At 53.4% G+C, this 17018-nt stretch overlaps 1 protein-coding gene across 21 annotated transcripts in view; it reads left to right on the top strand.

Moving 5' to 3' along the window:
* COL13A1 (collagen type XIII alpha 1 chain) overlaps positions 1-17018 on the top strand; it is a 149077-nt gene that overhangs the window by 42008 nt on the left and 90051 nt on the right. For all 21 annotated transcript variants that reach the window (XM_041749345.1, XM_041749342.1, XM_041749350.1 and 18 more), the window contains exon 3: positions 15208-15215. In XM_041749345.1, coding sequence (XP_041605279.1) covers positions 15208-15215 — 8 coding nt within the window. The remainder of the gene's footprint in view (positions 1-15207; positions 15216-17018) is intronic.

Below are 17018 nucleotides of genomic sequence, written 5' to 3'. Positions count from 1 at the left end.
TCCCTTGGTTACAGGGGAACCTAGATGAAGAGTGGCCCAGCCCTTGGTGACAAGGGGCTCAGGGTGGCCCTGGGACAGGGAGCCTGGATGAGGAGGGGGTCTGGTCAGGCTGGAGGGGGACTGGGGGAAGGCGTCCCAGGTTCCCAATCAACAGGAAGGGCCTTCTTCCCTCCAGGATCACTTTTCAGCCCAGCTGCTTGGACATAACCTGAGCTGGGGTTGGGGCAGTGGGGGAGGGGCGACGACAGACAGACAGGCTGGAGGGAAGGCCAGCATCTGGACACATGGCCTAGGGCCCCGCACGCCTGCCCGGCTCCCACACCCCCCAGTGCCCGGGAGGCCAGTCCAGGGAGAAGGCTGGGCTGGTAAACACTTACTGCCCCGCCGGTCCCCTCCCCCAGCACTCCCCTCCCCTCCTCTGCTCTCTCCAAGCCCAGGGACATTCAATCCTTCCTTTGATGGACAGCCAAGAAAAGACTTCTTCCACATCCTAAATTTGTTAGCACCAGCTAATCATCTTAACCTTCCTCCCTCTTGCACTCCCAACAGGCGCCTCCTTAAAGACACAGGGGGCTTTTTTGATTCTCAGCAGGGAGCCCCGGGGGGGGGGCAGGGGCGCCAGATTCCCACCCCCTGAGGTCCCTCAGCAGTGAGCAAGCTGTGCAGGAATTCTCTAGTTCCCCCTCCATTATTCTTAGCTGGGCCTTCTCAGCGGGAGCTGCCATCTGCCCTCCTCTATCCTCCATCCGCCATCCTCCATCCGCCATCCACCATCCTCCATCCTCCATCCTCCAACCTCCATCCTCCATCCGCCATCCACCATCCTCCATCCGCCATCCACCATCCTCCATCCACCATCCTCCATCCTCCATCCGCCATCCACCATCCTCCATCCACCATCCTCCATCCGCCATCCTCCATCCTCCATCCACCATCCTCCATCCGCCATCCACCATCCTCCATCTGCCATCCACCATCCTCCATCCGCCATCCTCCATCCTCCATCCGCCATCCTCCATCCGCCATCCACCATCCTCCATCCACCATCCACCATCCTCCATCCTCCATCCTCCAACCTCCATCCTCCATCCGCCATCCACCATCCTCCATCCGCCATCCACCATCCTCCATCCACCATCCTCCATCCGCCATCCTCCATCCTCCATCCACCATCCTCCATCCGCCATCCACCATCTTCCATCCGCCATCCTCCATCCGCCATCCACCATCCTCCATCCTCCATCCTCCAACCTCCATCCTCCATCCTCCATCCTCCATCCACCATCCTCCATCCACATCCACCATCCTCCATCCTCCAACCTCCATCCTCCATCCTCCATCCGCCATCCTCCATCCTCCATCTGACCCCTCCATCCTCCATCCTCCATCTGCCATCCTCCATCCTCCATCCTCCATCTGCCCTCCTCCATCCTCCATCCACCATCTGCCATTTACCATCCTCCATCCTCCATCTACCCTCTTCCACCCTCCATCCTCCATCCTCCATCCTCTGTCCGCCATCCACCATCCTCCATCCTCCATCCTCCATCCTCCATCACCATCCACCATCCGCCATCTGCCATCCATCATCCTTTAGGGGCTCCTCACCACAGTGCTGCAAGAAAAAAGAAGCTGCCCAAATCCCAGGTGGAGACAGGCGATGAGTTCTCACGCTCCAATACGCCACCTTACCTTCTCCTGTTTTTCCCCCTTTTCTATCCCCTGTCTTTCCTGGCCACTCCCCCTCCTCCCCATGACAGCCACCATCTCTTGCACGTTTCTCAGTGTGCCACGAACCATGCTGGGGTCTTGATTCCAGCTTCTCTAGAACTCTGGGAAGTAGAAATTCTCATACCCATTTTGCAGATGACAAAACTAAGGTTCAGAGAAGTGAAGGAAGCTGTCCAAGTCATCCCTTAAGAGTCAAGGCCAGTATTGGGACCCCAGCCTGACTCAAAAGCCATGCTGTCATTGACCGCAACACCACCCTATCTCCCAGCACATGTCTGCACTGCTCACGCATGCATGTGGATTAGTGACCTACCGCAGTCTGCTCAGTGTAAACACCTGTGACCGCCTCATCCAAGACCAGGCACAGAATAGGCCCTCAACATAGGAGCGCCCCTCCCCCTTCCCATCCCCGCATCTCTCTCTGTCTCTCTCTGCCCTTTCTCCTTCCCTCCCTGCTTACAACCCAGGTGAGAAGAGCCAGGACAGAAGAGAATGTGACCACAATCTCATTCTGGCCCTAAGCCTCTCAATAAATAATGAGTCTGTGTATAAACCACTGGCTCTGCAGCATCTCAGCCTGCGAGGACAGGCGTTTGCAGGGGAGGGATTAAGAGCCGGGGGAAGGAGGGACAGGGGCCTTTGGCCAAAGTGGGGGAGGGGCTCTTACTCCCCTCTACCCTCCCCATCAGTGACCCACAAAGGCAATGTGGCAGGTCCCACAAAATCAGCCGAGAAACTTAAAGAGCATTCGATAGGTTTTCCCCATCAAGGTCCTTAGTGGGGATGGGGCTGGCCCACTGGGAGAGAGGGAAGGGGAAGGGGGCCCTCTCCCTGCACAAGACTAGATCCTCACCCAGAGGCATGAGAGTGCACATGCTCCTGTGCTCAGAAGTCAGTGTGCAAGAATTCTTGCACAGCCCTTCTAGCCCCGTGGCTCCACCCTGCTTCCTCTGCGGCTTGTCTGGGTCCTACTGTGGGTTGTCTGGGCCCCTTGGAATCAGAGATGAGGGGCTCCAGGGGAGGAGGTGCCATGCTGCACGAGGGTCACCAATACTGACAAAGGACGAGCAAACCGTGCCTGATATAAATTAAAATCACCCTACAGCAAACACCCTAAACCCACATGATGGCTTTAGGAACCAGAAGCAACGCTGGAGTTTACTGAGCACTTATTAAGTGCGTGACCTTTGCCTCCATGGATCCTGCCCTCACAATAATCTTGCAAGCAGATTACTCTTAGTCTCATTGTATAAATAATGAGACGGGGGCTCAGAGAAATGAAAAGAAACTTGCTGGGGGCTCCAGAGCTACTGAGAGTCACTGAGATTAGAACCCAGGTCGGTTTGACTCCACAGCTCAGGTACTTCTGAGGAATGAGGAAACCTCTGATCTGGTGTCCTTAAGGAATGTCCAAGTGTAAACAAAACTGCGCTCCCTGGAAGAGAGGTCGCCGGCAGGTGCACACGGACTTGTGTGCCTCTTAGACGGCGTGTGAGTCTCCCGTCCTCCCTGCCCCAGGCTTCTGGTGTGTCTTTCTGGAGACACATGGGCAAGGATGGTTCAGTGTATGGAAAAGGGATCCCCATCCCCTAATGAAAACAGAACAAAGCACCCCACACACACCGAAGAAACCCCTGGCACTCTGGGGGAGCTTGAGGACAAGCCAGGTGACACTGTCACCCCTGAGAGCCCCCCTCTGACAGCTCGCCTTCTCCTGTGCCTGCCTCACAGGCAGTCTGCACGTTGGTGCAGCCAAGGGCTGACACATCCAGCCGACATTTGCTCCTGCAACGCTGTCCCCGTGGGATTTCCTGCTGTTGTCACCGTGCCCCGCTGCCCAAGATACCTTGACACCCTTCTCTGCCTGAGCCATGAGGGCAGTTTGTCTCCATAGCCACCCTCCAGCTCAGATGGACTGGAATTGCCTTAACGGTTTTGCTAAAAACACAGAGAAATATCAAAATCCTTTTTTTTTTTTGTCTTTGAAATTTAAAAGCATTTTGAATCGTCAATGCTTACAAGTGATAGGTTTCTCCCAGGCAAGTACCAACCAGGCCCCTACCCTGCTTGGCTTCTGAGATCAGGTGTGTTCGGGGTTATAGGGCCATAGACTCGAGCCATAGGTTTCTGGCCCTAAACCAAAGGAAGATCACTTCCAGGCCTCAGCCCCATTCTCTGGTCCCACCAGAGACAAGATAGAGTTTCTCTCCCCTGGAATTCCTTTCGTACTTCCTCCAGGAGGGCAGCTGGAGGCTGACGTAGATGCCCTGATGCCCTAGCCAGGCCCTTGAAGGCAAGGGGGCCCTCGTCCTGTCCCCCCACCCCACCACAGAGGCCCACGGTTGGGACCAGATTCAGCAGCCAGGTCAGTCCCCTGCTCTGCGCTACGGGAAGGGCTGGGGGTTAAGTCCCTCCTGATGACAACTTTCTATTCTTGTTTCCTTATAATAAGAGGAGAGGATGGTGTTTCTCTTTTTTTTTTTTTCCCATTTCTATTTGATCCTGGCCCCAGTCCTCCCCCACCCTGGGCCCCCATTCTGAGGACTTTCTGACCCTAGTTGCGTAGGGAAACTGGCTTTTCAGAAGTCTTGTGTAGTCTTGTACAGTCCTGTGTCGTGTTCAGGGACTGGCAACAAGGAGAGTATCTCCTGACATCTTCCCAGGCTGCCTCATCTTGTCCCCAGGGCAGGTCACTGCTGTCATCCCCAAGTGACTCTTTTATGGGTGTTTTTTCCCATCTGCTGAAGTCACAATGTTCCTGGCCTCTTTCCAGGCCTTGCCCACTGTGGGCTGCCTAGAGGATTGTGGCTTCCCTGAATTGTCCTGCCCTCGTGCCCGGGTTATGCACTGGTCCCACAGCCAGCTCCTGACTGAGGTCAGGGGTCAGGAGAGTAGCTTGGGTTGACCACCCTGGGCTCCACTGAATGATTTATGAGCCACTCTCTCCATTAGGGGCTGTTAGCACATCAAAACCATATTTGTAGAGCCTGGAAAAGTAGTGACGACATGATGGACGGTAGCCGTGACCATGCCATCAAGCCCACTCGTTAAGCAGAGGGTGGAGGGAAGGGGGTGTCACTTTGGTTCTTGGCTACAGCACGGGTAAGATAAATCCAAAGGCCCACGTTCCTTAACATGAGTTCGTCCCCCACTGCACGAACCTTTGGGTGTGGAACTCTGTGAGTCTAGGCCGCACAGTGCAGTGTAGGCAAAAAGAGTGGATTCTGGAATCTGCAAGATCTGAGTTCAAATCCCAGCTCTGGCTTCTGGGAGCTTTGGGAAATTGGGCTCATTGTGGACTTTCTCGCAGCCTGGGCCTTGCTTCCAGCCAGATATGGATCACAATACTGCTCTTGGAGGAGGCCTGCAGAGGACATGGCCCACATGTGTAAACTGTGTGGCTGGGGGCACTTGGTGGATAGGATTTCTCACCCCTGGGCCCCGTGGGGACCTTGCAGTGGCCATCCCTGTGCAGAAGAGGAAGCTGCCTCTGCTCAGGGCTGTGCTGGACTTAGTGCTGCCCTCGTGGTGACTACTGCGCTGTCCGACTCCTCATCTGTCTCCCACCCATGTGCTAAAAGACAGTTCTCCTGTGAGCTGAGGTGCTGAGGCAGCCTGGGTGCTCTGGCAAGCCTGTGTCCCACATGGGAGGGCAAGAGAAGGAAGCAGGAGCCGGTGAAGGGAGAGGCTGTGCTGTGGTCTCAAGGAAGGCCTCGCCGACCCCACATAGCTCTGGAGCTGGGAAGGCCTTTCAGGGCTGTCCCACATTGGGCACGGGGGGCCAGGCCACCAGGGGGGCCCTTAGACAAGGTGGTTCTCTTCGCCAAGGCAGTTCCTGAAGACAATGGACAGTGGCAGCACTTTCAGAGTCTGGGGCCTGTCCTTCACTCTCTGAAGGGGAGCTCAGGGGGGCACAGCACAGCTTCCACCACTGGGGCCTTTGTACAGGTGCCAGGACACAACCAGGACCAGGAGCTCCACCTTGGTCTTCACTAAGTTGGGAGGGGGAGACATGCATCACTTGGGGAAGGGCCAGGTCTCTGGAAGTTTCTGCGGCATTCCTGTTTACTCTTCAGAGCATGGACGTTTATCAGACTTGGTGAACACATCTGTTCCCCTGGAGCTCTGACTTTTGAGGATTCCTCAGGCTCAGACAAGCCGGAAAACCAGAGGGAGCTCCTCCTCTACCCCTAAGCCAAAGTCTGGACACCCCAAAAGTCTCCCAGTGCACTTGGGAAGATACCAAGCTCCTCAGTCTGGCCTCCAAGATCCCTGCCCAGCCTTCCTGCCAAATCTTGTGTCCATCTCTTCTTTTCTCCCAAAGCTCTAAGGCAGAGCCATTTACTAGAACTTTCTACAACCATGAAAATATTTTATACCTATGCTGTCTGATACAGTAGCCATTAGTTCTATGTGGCTCTTTAATACTTGAACTGGGGTTACTAAGACGGAGGAACTGAATTTTAATTTTATTCAGTTTTCATATAAATGGCCACAGGTAGCTACTGGCTACTGTATTAGACATCACAGTTCCAGCAACATAGGCCTTTTTCCCTATTTCCTGGAGACCCAAGCTCATTCCTATCTCAGGACCTTTGCACCTGCCATGACTTATGTGGAATGATCAGCCCTTAGATCATCTCACACCGGCTGCTTGTCATTTTTTAAGTTTCAGTCCAATCGCTTCCTCAGAAAGGCTTTTCTCTACCCCCAAGGCTACAGCATTTTCCCCGGTCTCAGGCCCCTTAGGTGCATTGCCATATGCAACTTCACAGCAGTTATCAACGCCTAAATTTTCTCACTTAATTATTTTTGGTTAATGTTGCTTGGAACTAGAGAGAATAATAACAATATAATAATTAACATGGACATACCGTATGTTGGGTACTGGTTTGAGCACCTCACATACATTGTCTCAGGTAATTCTCACTCACCACATCCATCCCTATGAGGTAGGTGCTGCTTCTTCCTCACTTTACCCATGAGGACAGCAAAGCTTGGAGGTTGACTTACCCAAGGTCACGTGCCAGGACCCACTTTATCTTTTCCAGCTCTGTAACCCCAGCAGCAGCTTTGAACAGTGCCAGACCCTGAGGGCGAGGGCTCTGTAAGAAACTGTTGACTGTGGGCTGGCTAGGGCTCTGCTGGGTGAGGAGGCCCAGGAAGGCCCCGGGGCTGGGCGTTCGCACCAGCCCTGTAGCTCCGTGGAACGCCAGGCTGGAACAGCGAGCTGGGGGTGAAGTCCAGGGTGGCACTGAGTCTGACCTAGAGTCACCCGTTCAATCCTAGGAGTCTCTGGCAGGCTGAGTGGAGAGAGGAGTGGGCCTGGCTGGGCTAAACTGACAGATTTTTTTCTCTTGGGCAGTGATGTGTGCTCTCAGCCAAGGTTGACTCTCAGTGGCTAAGCCTGGCCTGGGGCTGGGACTGGGGCAGAGGCAGGGCTAGGGCAGAGGCTTGGCTGGGCTGGGGCAGAGGCAGGGGCAGAGGCAGAGGCAGAGGCAGAGGCAGACGCCAAGTCTGGGCTGAGGATGAGGCAAGGGCAGGGGTTGGGACTGGGGCAGAGGCAGGGCTGGGGCTGGAGCAGAGGAAGGGGCTGGGCTGGGCTGGGGCAGAGGCAGAGGCCGGGTATGGGCTGGGGATGAAGCAGGAGCAAGGGTTGGACTGGGGCAGAGGTTGCTCAGTCTGTGTTTATTATGCTTTCCCGGTGCCTCGGGCAGAAAAGGACCAGAACTTTGGAGACCACCCAGCTTTTTCCTCCGCAGAGAGCTCTCACACTCTCCTGCCCTCCCCACCAAAGCCCGAGCCTGGGGCTGTCCAGCTGCAGGAAGGTGGGGTGGAGGGGCTCTGTGCAGAGCTGCAGTGGGAAGAGGCTTCTCTGCCATGAGCTCCTTCATGCGAATCAGCACCTGATAACACAACCTGGTGTCCTGGGGTGACCTGCCTGGCACCCCCCCACCTCCTGACCAAACAGCATCTTCCCTTAATTGATAAGTCAGACGGGGCGTCCTGTGGGGAAGGCACATTCCATGAGGAGGGGATGCTGGTGGCACAATTCAGAGAGGCTTCACCCTCTTGATGTTTCCTGTAGGGTCTGCATAGCACACCCTCTCCCCGAACTGCCCCATGCCCCACCCCCACTCCACAGGCAGGGCTCACGGGTGTGCAGGAGCTTTGGACAAGAAGCCTGGAACAAGGGCTAGTTCCAGCGGAGCCTCTCTTCTGCGGGGTGACCTGGAGTAAGCTTCCTAACTTCCAAGCCCGAAGTCCAATGCTCCGAAAATTCTTGAGAGTTAACACGTGTGAGGTCCAAAATAAGCGCAAAAAGTCCCAACGATGTTCATACAAAGTTTGCGTGTTGACCCAACCATCCACTTCCTTAGCCTAAGAAAATAATTTATCAAAGGTGCTAAATGCACAAAGGTATTCATTGTAGCATAAAATATTAAAAAACATAGAAACTTCCAGATCTAGCAGCCAACAAATCTAGTTAAGTCATGATACACTGTGCAGCCATTTGAAAAATGGCATTTGGAAGGCTGCACAATGTGGGAATGTGTTTACCTTGTCACGTTAAGCGAAAGAGGCAGTGCGCCATATTACGTGCATGCTCGTTTCCACTCTGCAAGTGTAGGTATGTGTGTGGAGGAGGATCAGAGGCGAGAAGAGAAACTGGAAACAGTTGTGGGAGAGCGGGGGGCTCGAGGGGTGAGGGACGATGCTTTTCTTTCACAAAATGTCCTTTAATGTTCTTAAAGAGCTGTTTGAACAATAAATAAATGTCAGAAAAACAAACCAAACTTCTTTTTAGAAAGCAAAGCCAAATGTAAGATCCAAAGTGTTTTCACTCTTCTGCGCTCAGATGTCTCCAGTTCCTTGGCTCCACCTTCACCCCAGCACCCCACAGCCCAGACACATACACGTGAGGTCATGTGCCGGCCCATCCCAGGCCTGTCTGGCCTGGCACACAGCCTACAGGGCCTCACCTCATCCTCTCCTCTTCCTCTGTCCCTTTTCCTTCACGTGTCTCAGATAGCAGTTTCCATCTATCTCTGCTGGCCATTGGACTCTGGCTGGAGCTTCTGCATCCTCTGTTATGAAAGTTCCTTCACTCACAGCTGCACTGAGTCCCTGGCCAAGGAAGGCGAATGTGTTTCCTCATGGGTGCCAGCTCCAACTAATTGGTTGTAGCTGCCAAAAGTATAAGAAGCGGAGCTGAAATCGACTAGTTATGTCTGCGATGGGCCCCAGATAGAGGGTAGTGGTATGTGTCTCAGGTATTTGCCATCCCAGAGTAGTCTGGTACTAAAAATAGGGTTCTGACATCTGGGTTTCATCTCAACCCTGCTTAGTGGTTCTCTGGAGCATGGCGGCTGCTGTATGTACACCTTTGTCCTGTGTAAGGAAGAGTGGAAGCACCCAATGCTCCAGGCAGTACGCTGGTGTGGAAAGAGGGCTTTGCAGTCTGACAGACCCAGATGGGAATCCCAGCTCCACCATTTATTAGCTACTTGACCTTAGACAATCAACTTACCTTTATAGAACCTTCATATCTGCCCCTGTAAGTGAACATATTTGCAGAAAGGTTGTGTTATAAAAATTAGAAATCATGACTAGAAAGTACCCAGGCTGCTGCCCGACACACAGTAGGCGTTTCTGTGGCTATGATGGGGTTCAGGGTTGTGGTGGGGCTGTTCAGGCAGGCAGTGTGCCAGAAGGGCCACTCAGGAGCTCTGGGCTGCTGCCCCTGGGTCCATGTATTTCTTTATGGCTCCCTCGCCCACAGCTACGCATGCACACACGCATGCACGCACGCTTTAACCACGGCCTTGTGGGCAAATAACACAGCTGCTTAAGACATAATTCATTGAGAGACAAAGGCAACCAAATTTTTCACTTGATTATGCTATTATAAATGAAAACACTTTGTATTCTGAGCCAAGCGTTAACATTTATTAATGACTAATCATGGTACATGTTTTTAATTGTGTATAATTTAGAGTAAGATTTAAGAAAAATAGATAGCCAGGGGCAGTTAGGTTCCTAACTGATTGTTAATATATCCCAACCACTCCTCCACATAACCCAGCTTCCCCTCCAGGCCTGAGTAAAGCTCCGCTGTCTTACTCACCTGACATCCTGAGGTTTGAGCCTTCTTTGTTGCTGGTCTTCAGCTCTGGGCTTCCATGCCTAGTGCAAGGAGAGGGCCAGAGGGGAGAGAGGCAAGCGCTCTCGAAGGTGACATAACCAAACAACTCCGCACAGGGTTAAAGCTCATGCTCAAACGCAAGTCAGTTTCCAAGCACTGTGATGGCATTGTTTTTTCATAGATCCTTAGTTCAGGTGTCAGCCAATGGACCTGCCCACACGCTCATTCATGAATTCAGCAAGGATTTACCGAGCACACCTTCTGTGGAATTGGAACATGTCGGGCCTGGAAGGCCCCCCACAGAGACTGCGTATTATGAGGTCGTATTATGAGGACTGCATATTATTGGCGACTTGCGGTCCAAATACACCTCCTTTTTCACTTGCAGAGTAGCTTTTTTCTATTTCTTAAATAATTCATAAATGTTCAGCATGGTTTGAAAGTTATCTAAGTTTGTAGGACCAGATAAAACGAGGACCCCTCCTCTTCCACTATCTTGCCTCCTCCTCCCTCTATTTTCTTAAATTAATATCAACATTTAGAAACTAGAAAATTTTGCATAAAATATCCCATTTTTCTGGAATATTTTCAAGATCTGACAATAGTGAGTCACCTTCCCACCCTGACAGTATTTGGTTGGAGCTGATGAGTGCTAATTCCATTGAAGGCACACAGGTTAGCCCTTAGAACTTTGCTACAGTTCCTATCCTGCCCTGTGGCACTACAGTTGGGCTGTTTCATTTATTTATTACTTATCTGGCTTCTTGCGGGCACTGGGGTTTGCAGCATCTAATCTCCCTCAGCTCTTCTTGAACTTGGGACTAAAAAATAAATGAGCACACCCATCAGAAATCTTACATTCTAGGGATCCCTGGGTGGCGCAGCGGTTTGGCGCCTGCCTTTGGCCCAGGGAGTGATCCTGGAGACCCAGGATCAAATCCCACATCAGGCTCCCTGCATGGAGCCTGCTTCTCCCTCTGCCTATGTCTCTGCCTCTCTCTCTCTCTCTCTCTCTCTCTCTCTCTCTCTCTGTGACTATAATAAATAAATAAATAAATAAATAAATAAATAAATAAATAAATAAGAAATCTTACATTCTAACAGAAAAGGCAAGGAAGGAAAACAGAATTGGCATCTGTACATAGAAATGAGAACAACAACTAACTGAATATTTGGAGGGCTTGGGAGAGAATTGAGCATGGGACCACGGGGCCTTGGTAAATCAAAGCCAACTGCTTGGAAGAGGTGGTGTGCAGCTGCCGTGTTTATGCTGTGGCTTTTGCTGGAGAACTGGTTGTGAGTTTTAGATGTGGCAAGGGAGCAACATTTGCTCAACTGCTGACTTCCTCAGCTGCTCACTTCCTGGGAAGGACCCGAGGAAAGGCGTGGGGGTGGGGTGGGAAGTAACTCTCCTTGAGAGCTATCTCCAGGTCACTTGGGAGGACCTCACTGCTTCTTAGAGATATGGTGACAAACTTGTCAAAGGTGACAAGTTCAAGTGAGACTCCAGATCCTTATTGAAATAGGGTCGAGGGGGGGAGGTAGAGCCAGCAGAGCTTGATGGGCACCCCGTCCTTGATTGCTTTCCACCCCGACTACACAGGGGGTGCCTTGATGGGGACCCTCTCCCCAGCACCCGGCCCACTGTCCTCATGGGTTTTCAGGCAGCTCAGCCCCTCTGCCCTGAGCCCGAGGCTGTTCTGGGAAACGGGCCACGGAGAACAATGCTGGTGGCCCTTGGCCCAAATCTGCAGAATTGGGCCTGTAATCTCCACCAGCAAGACCTGCCCCCCAGACTTCCTCACTCAGGACTTCTGATTCTGACCCCAACTTGGAAGTGTCAGGGGCCCAAGGAAGTGAGAAAATGCGTAATTTGTCCCACTGGTTCAAAGCTGGCGACTGTCATCTGTACTATTTTAGTCAAACGGTCACCCGGCCCCATCCTGCTCTACTGATCTCAGCTTGCTCTGACCCCTGCCTGTTTGTTCTCCCTGGTTTCCAGGGATTCAGGGGCTCATCGGGGAGGCAGTCCAGGAGAGAGATGAATAGTCAGGACCCTGCAGCCTGTGGCCCCGAGCAAGGGGATGCACCGCGCTGCACCTCTACTTACTCATCTATAGAATGAAAGCGATAAAGGTGCCACCTGATAAGGCTTAGGAAGGATTGAATAAGGTAGTGTCTCTAAATCACGAAGAACGACGCTGGGCACATGGAAAGAGCTGAGTATCAGTTGTCCTTCTGGTTAGAACACAGAGGAAGGTAGCATGTCCTTCTGGGACAGGACATCATATTCAGAACCAGAATAACCATCAGACATATCATCTGCTGAGCGCTCACTCTAAGCCAGGAACTGTGCTAAACCCTTTACCTGTATTCTCTCATCTGCTCCCTGTAACCCAATGAGGTTTATACTCTCGTCACCCTGTTTTACAGAAAAGGACACTGGACCTCAGAGAAGTTAAGCAACTTGCTCAAGGTCACACAGCCAGCAAGCAGCAAAATTGGGATTTGAACCAGTGGCTGTCTCGCCCAAACTGATGCTCTTACCCACGGTTCTGGGCCAGAGCCCCATGTGATGTGCAAAAGACCCAAGTTGTCAAGTCACATTTCTATTCCGTTACTTCTGCAAAAAGGAAAGGATGAATGGTTCTCAATGAAACCATGAGACCACGTATGCATGTGGCTGGCTGGAACTCCTGCTCAGATGTGCCCCTGTCCATGTGGGGTTAGCAGCCAGTCCTCAGTGGGGGCTCTCGGGGCACTCACTGCAAGAAAGAGATGAAGGCAGTCTGAAGTGAGCCCATAGATGAGGTCTCGCAGTCCTCAAAGGGACTAAAAAGAACATACGCAGATTTTCTTTCTCTACAGTCTGACCCCCTCGCCCCACCATCTAAGCTTTGTCAACTCTTACTGGCTTCCACAGTTGAAGCAGTTAATGCACAGGTTAAAAAGAAAAGCTTTTGGGAGTAGCTAATTTTGAATGTCAGCTCTGTCCCTTACCAGCTGTTTGACCTTGGAAAAATTATGTGACTTCTCTGGGCCTCAAGAGCCCCATCTGTAAAATGGAACAGTAATAGGACTGCACTTGCCTGCCAGGATTGTGGTGTGGCTCTTGGGTGAGGTACTGCCTCCCTCTGGGGCTAAGGATATGCTTGTGTGCCCCCGTCTGACTGTGGGCCTGTAACTTTGCCTGTGTGCCTCAGTTCCCTTCTCTGTTGGGTGTGGATGATAGTAGTGTGACCTGTAGGACTAGTGTAGACGAGACGCTGTGAAGCACACCTGGCCCTTGCTGGAGGTTGGGGAGTACTCAGTACCTGTAGGTGTTTATAACCATGCAGAAACACAAGATTCAGGATGCCAGCCCCTCCTGGGTCATCAATAAATGTGACTTGAAAATAAAAAGCCCTTCCCCGGGAGGTAGAGGCCTATTTGTAAAGATAAGGCGACAAAGCCTAGGGGCTGTCCTAGGGCCTGAGGGATAATGTCCTGTGTGGGTCTGCCCAGGGCCGCGACCCCTAGCTGCCCGCCCCCACCCCCTCTCCTTCTAGCGCTTGCCCGGTGGGGCCCTGCCAGCAGAGAGGTGACGCGTGAGCTGCCCCAGGCAGGGCCTTCCACGGGAACATCGGATACGGCAAGGCGGCAAGATCCGGTGTCAGGAAGGACAGGGTCAGACGTTGGTGTCTTGGAGGCTTATCCTCCTGCAGGGACCGATGTGACAGCCTGCGGAAGAAAGTGAAGCCTGGTTGGGGGCTGGGAGTGGCAGTGGAGGGTCTCATGGGGACCCCCTGCCCCTGCGGTGCTGTCCCGACACGGGTCTGCAGGGGGGGACTAGGGGAGAGGTTCGCTGGTTGGGCAGCCCCAAGAGGCTGTGGGCAACACGTCCCCTACCTCTAACCTATTTTGCCACCCATAGTGGGGCTGCTTTTACCTGCTCCCACCTATTGGGGATTTTTTTGGTGGGTCAAATGAAGAAAGATAAAACAAGAGCCTTGAAAAGGCAAGATCCAGCCCCATAGCACCCCAGGTGGGAGCTTGAAGGCCGTGAGGGGGAGGGGACAGCTTCGCTGCGAGACCCGCAGCAAACCTGGCCCAGATGGTGCTCAGGGTCTGGGGCTGAACCCGGGGGTCAGGGTGGGGGCCCCGGGCTGACTGGGGTGTCTGGGAGGACTGTGGGAGGCAGTAGGTAGGGTGACCAGCAGCTGAGCTTTGCTGGAGGGAGAAGCTGGTTGGAAGCTCAAGCCCAGGGACAGAGTGTCGGGGGGTCACTTGAGGTGGGGAGGCATCCCCTGAGCTGGAGAAGCAGCCCCTCAAGAACAGCCACGGTGCCTGATTTTCACCCCATCCAGCACAGCTGGCCACATGGCTGGCATCGAGCAGATGTTCGCAATAAGAAACATGTGCACAGTGAGCATGCTGGGGACGCAACTAAGGGTGCCAGGACACACTCTTCCCCCTCCTAGTGCTGCGCTCGGGGCCGCCCTCAAGCCCCTGCCTCCGCCGAGGGCGGCCGGCTGACTCCGCCACTGCCTGCCTGCTACTCAGCCTTCCAGGCCCCCTGTTCCCCCGGGCTCCCGGGGCTGCAGCTGAGGGGACACGGGGGTGGCGGGTGGCCACCTCTGGTCTGAACTGTTGTCCATCCTGCGGGGGCTGGGCCTGGCCCTCTGTCCCCTGGGTAGGGCCCCCATGGCCAGGTCCCCAGGCTCCTTCTCCTCCCTGCCTGTGGCCTCCTGCAGCCTCCCAGTGGCTTCCCAGGGCCTCAGGGCTGCTTCCCCGGGGACAGGGTGTGGTGGAGAGAGCTGAGGTCATTCCCTGGGGAACAGATCCCCCGTCCCTTGGTGTCCTCAACTGCAGGCTTTCCCCCGGGCCTGCTCAAGCTGACCCCACCAGGGCCATCTCCACCTGCATCCCGGCCCTAGGCACTTCCCCCTCACCCCTTCCTACCTCGGCGTGGGGGAGAGGGGGGCTTCCCTGCAGACATGGGGCCATGTGGAGCACAGTGGAGACCTGAGTAGAATCGGGGTCACATTAGGAAGGATGCGAGGAGAACCAGGTGCCGGGGAGGCAGCTGAGGAGAATGCTACCCTGGCATGCCCCCTTGTCCCACCGCCCTCTGCCTATCCCCGGGAACTCCCCAGGAAGATGGAAAGCAAGGACACAAAAGGGGATTATCTCCAGATTGAAGGGAAGGGTTTGCCAGGGGCAGAGTGCTCCAGAACCCTCTGGAACTGGCCCCCCAGGGACAAAGGCCACTTCCATGGTGTTTGCAGGAAGGTGGCCACTTGAGTTGTTCTGATGACCCCAGATGGGGCAGCGATAGGTCCTCCCCTAAGGACCTCCTGTGGCCAGAGCAAGAAGGGAACTGGAAGGGCATCTTGATAGCTGCTCACTTCCCTGCTCACGCCTCCCATGCCCTCTGCCATTCAAGACAGCTGGATGGGGATGGGGGAGAGTCCTGCCGTGAATGTTAATCTCTACCCCTGGTGTGAGGTGGTGTATCTGGGGGGTCCTGGGTACCCAGCCTCCCCCCCCCCATCTTTGCTGTGCCCCAAGGCTAGACCCAGCCCTCCTGATAAGTCAGAAAAGGACCCTCGTGCTTCTCCCACTTGTTTCCCCGTGTCTCAGCCCCCAGGTGGCTCTAGTTCCAAGATGACTAATAGGTTCCACCTCAAATGCCAGTTCCTGCTGATTTATAGTGGCTGTGTTGGAAAGAATTATGAAGCCTTGTCAAGGCTCATTGGGGAAAGACTAGCTGTGATTGATTAGCAATGTCTGCAGTGAGTGCAGAAGGAGAGCATGTGGTGTGTGTGATTTTAACTGCTGCCCACTCCTCTCAGGACCTGTTACTCTCCACCACCCCAAACTGGAAAGGTCTGTGGATGTCTCGTGGCCAAGAGACATCATCATGGGACAGATCTAAGCTGCACCGTGCTGGGAAATGATTAACACATGGCTCTTAGGGTGGGGGTGGGGTGACTTTGTAGCTTTTGCCAATTTCTGTGGTGCGAATACTCCCATAATGGCTAATTTCCAGCTGCCAATGTGAAGTCACTGAACACAGAGCTGGAAAGAGATGTGTACAATCGACTCTCGCGAGGCTATGAACAAGCTGGCTTCAGCACACCACTCTCTGAGTAGTTGTGTATTTTTTTCTCAGAAATGTAAAGCCCCCATCCTCCCCTCAAAGCTCTGCCAATGGTAGGCTGCTCTGGAAGAGCACTGAACTAGGAATCGGAATCACATACCAGCCATGGACCATAGGCAAGTGTGTCCCTTCTGAGCCTCAGCGTCCTCATCTATAAAATGGGAGCTGGGTTGTGGTGAAGCTCAATGAGGTCAGAAAGCTTGATTTGTCAGGTGGGCTCCCAGAGCACCACATCCAGGGGGTCTGCCCAGAAATCTGCCCTGGCCCTCCCTTCAGAGCAAGTGTTCCTGCCTCAGGGTGTAAGGGAGAAGGGCTTGCTGTTCTCTTTGATGTCAACCTCAAAGGACAGAGGCTGCCTGGGAGCTCATTTAGTTTCCCTTAAAAGGCCATCATGTCTGTCACTGATGAATTTCTCACGATTTTTTTTAAGGTTTCTTTTATTTATTCGTGAGAGACACACAGAGAGAAAGAGAGAGAGGCAGAGACACAGGCAGAGGGAGAAGCAGGCCCCATGCAGGGAGCCCGACATGGGACTTGATCCTGGGTCTCCAGGATCACGCCCTGAGCATTTTTTAAGCTACTCGTGTTTCTCTCCTTTACCGCTCTTTGGGAGAGAGGGGGCTCCATTTATTTCTCATGCACATAACTTCTTCAAGCTTCAGGGACCCCACAGTCCTGGAAGGCTGTGCCACGCTGTGTCCACGCCATGGTGGCGTCAAGGCAGATCTGGGTTCACGTGCCAGCTCAGGCATGCATGAGCTCCCGACCGTGAGCATATGTCTTAAACTCTTCCTGGGCCATGCCTTTTCATCTGTAGAATGGGAATAACAATAATGATAGTAACTACTTCACCGGGCTTTCGGGTGGACTGAGTGACATAAAATACATTATGGTTCTTTGCATAGTGCCAGGCAGACTAGATACTCACTACATGAATTATTATTTGTCCTAACAGGGTCTTGAATGGAGGTAGGACAGGCCAGCCTATAGAGGAATGGG

The sequence above is a fragment of the Vulpes lagopus genome, chromosome 3, assembly GCF_018345385.1.
Source record: "Vulpes lagopus strain Blue_001 chromosome 3, ASM1834538v1, whole genome shotgun sequence".
NCBI lineage: Eukaryota > Metazoa > Chordata > Mammalia > Carnivora > Canidae > Vulpes > Vulpes lagopus.
The sequence above is the reverse complement of the archived record's forward strand: the minus strand, read 5'-3'. Positions and strand labels throughout refer to the sequence as shown.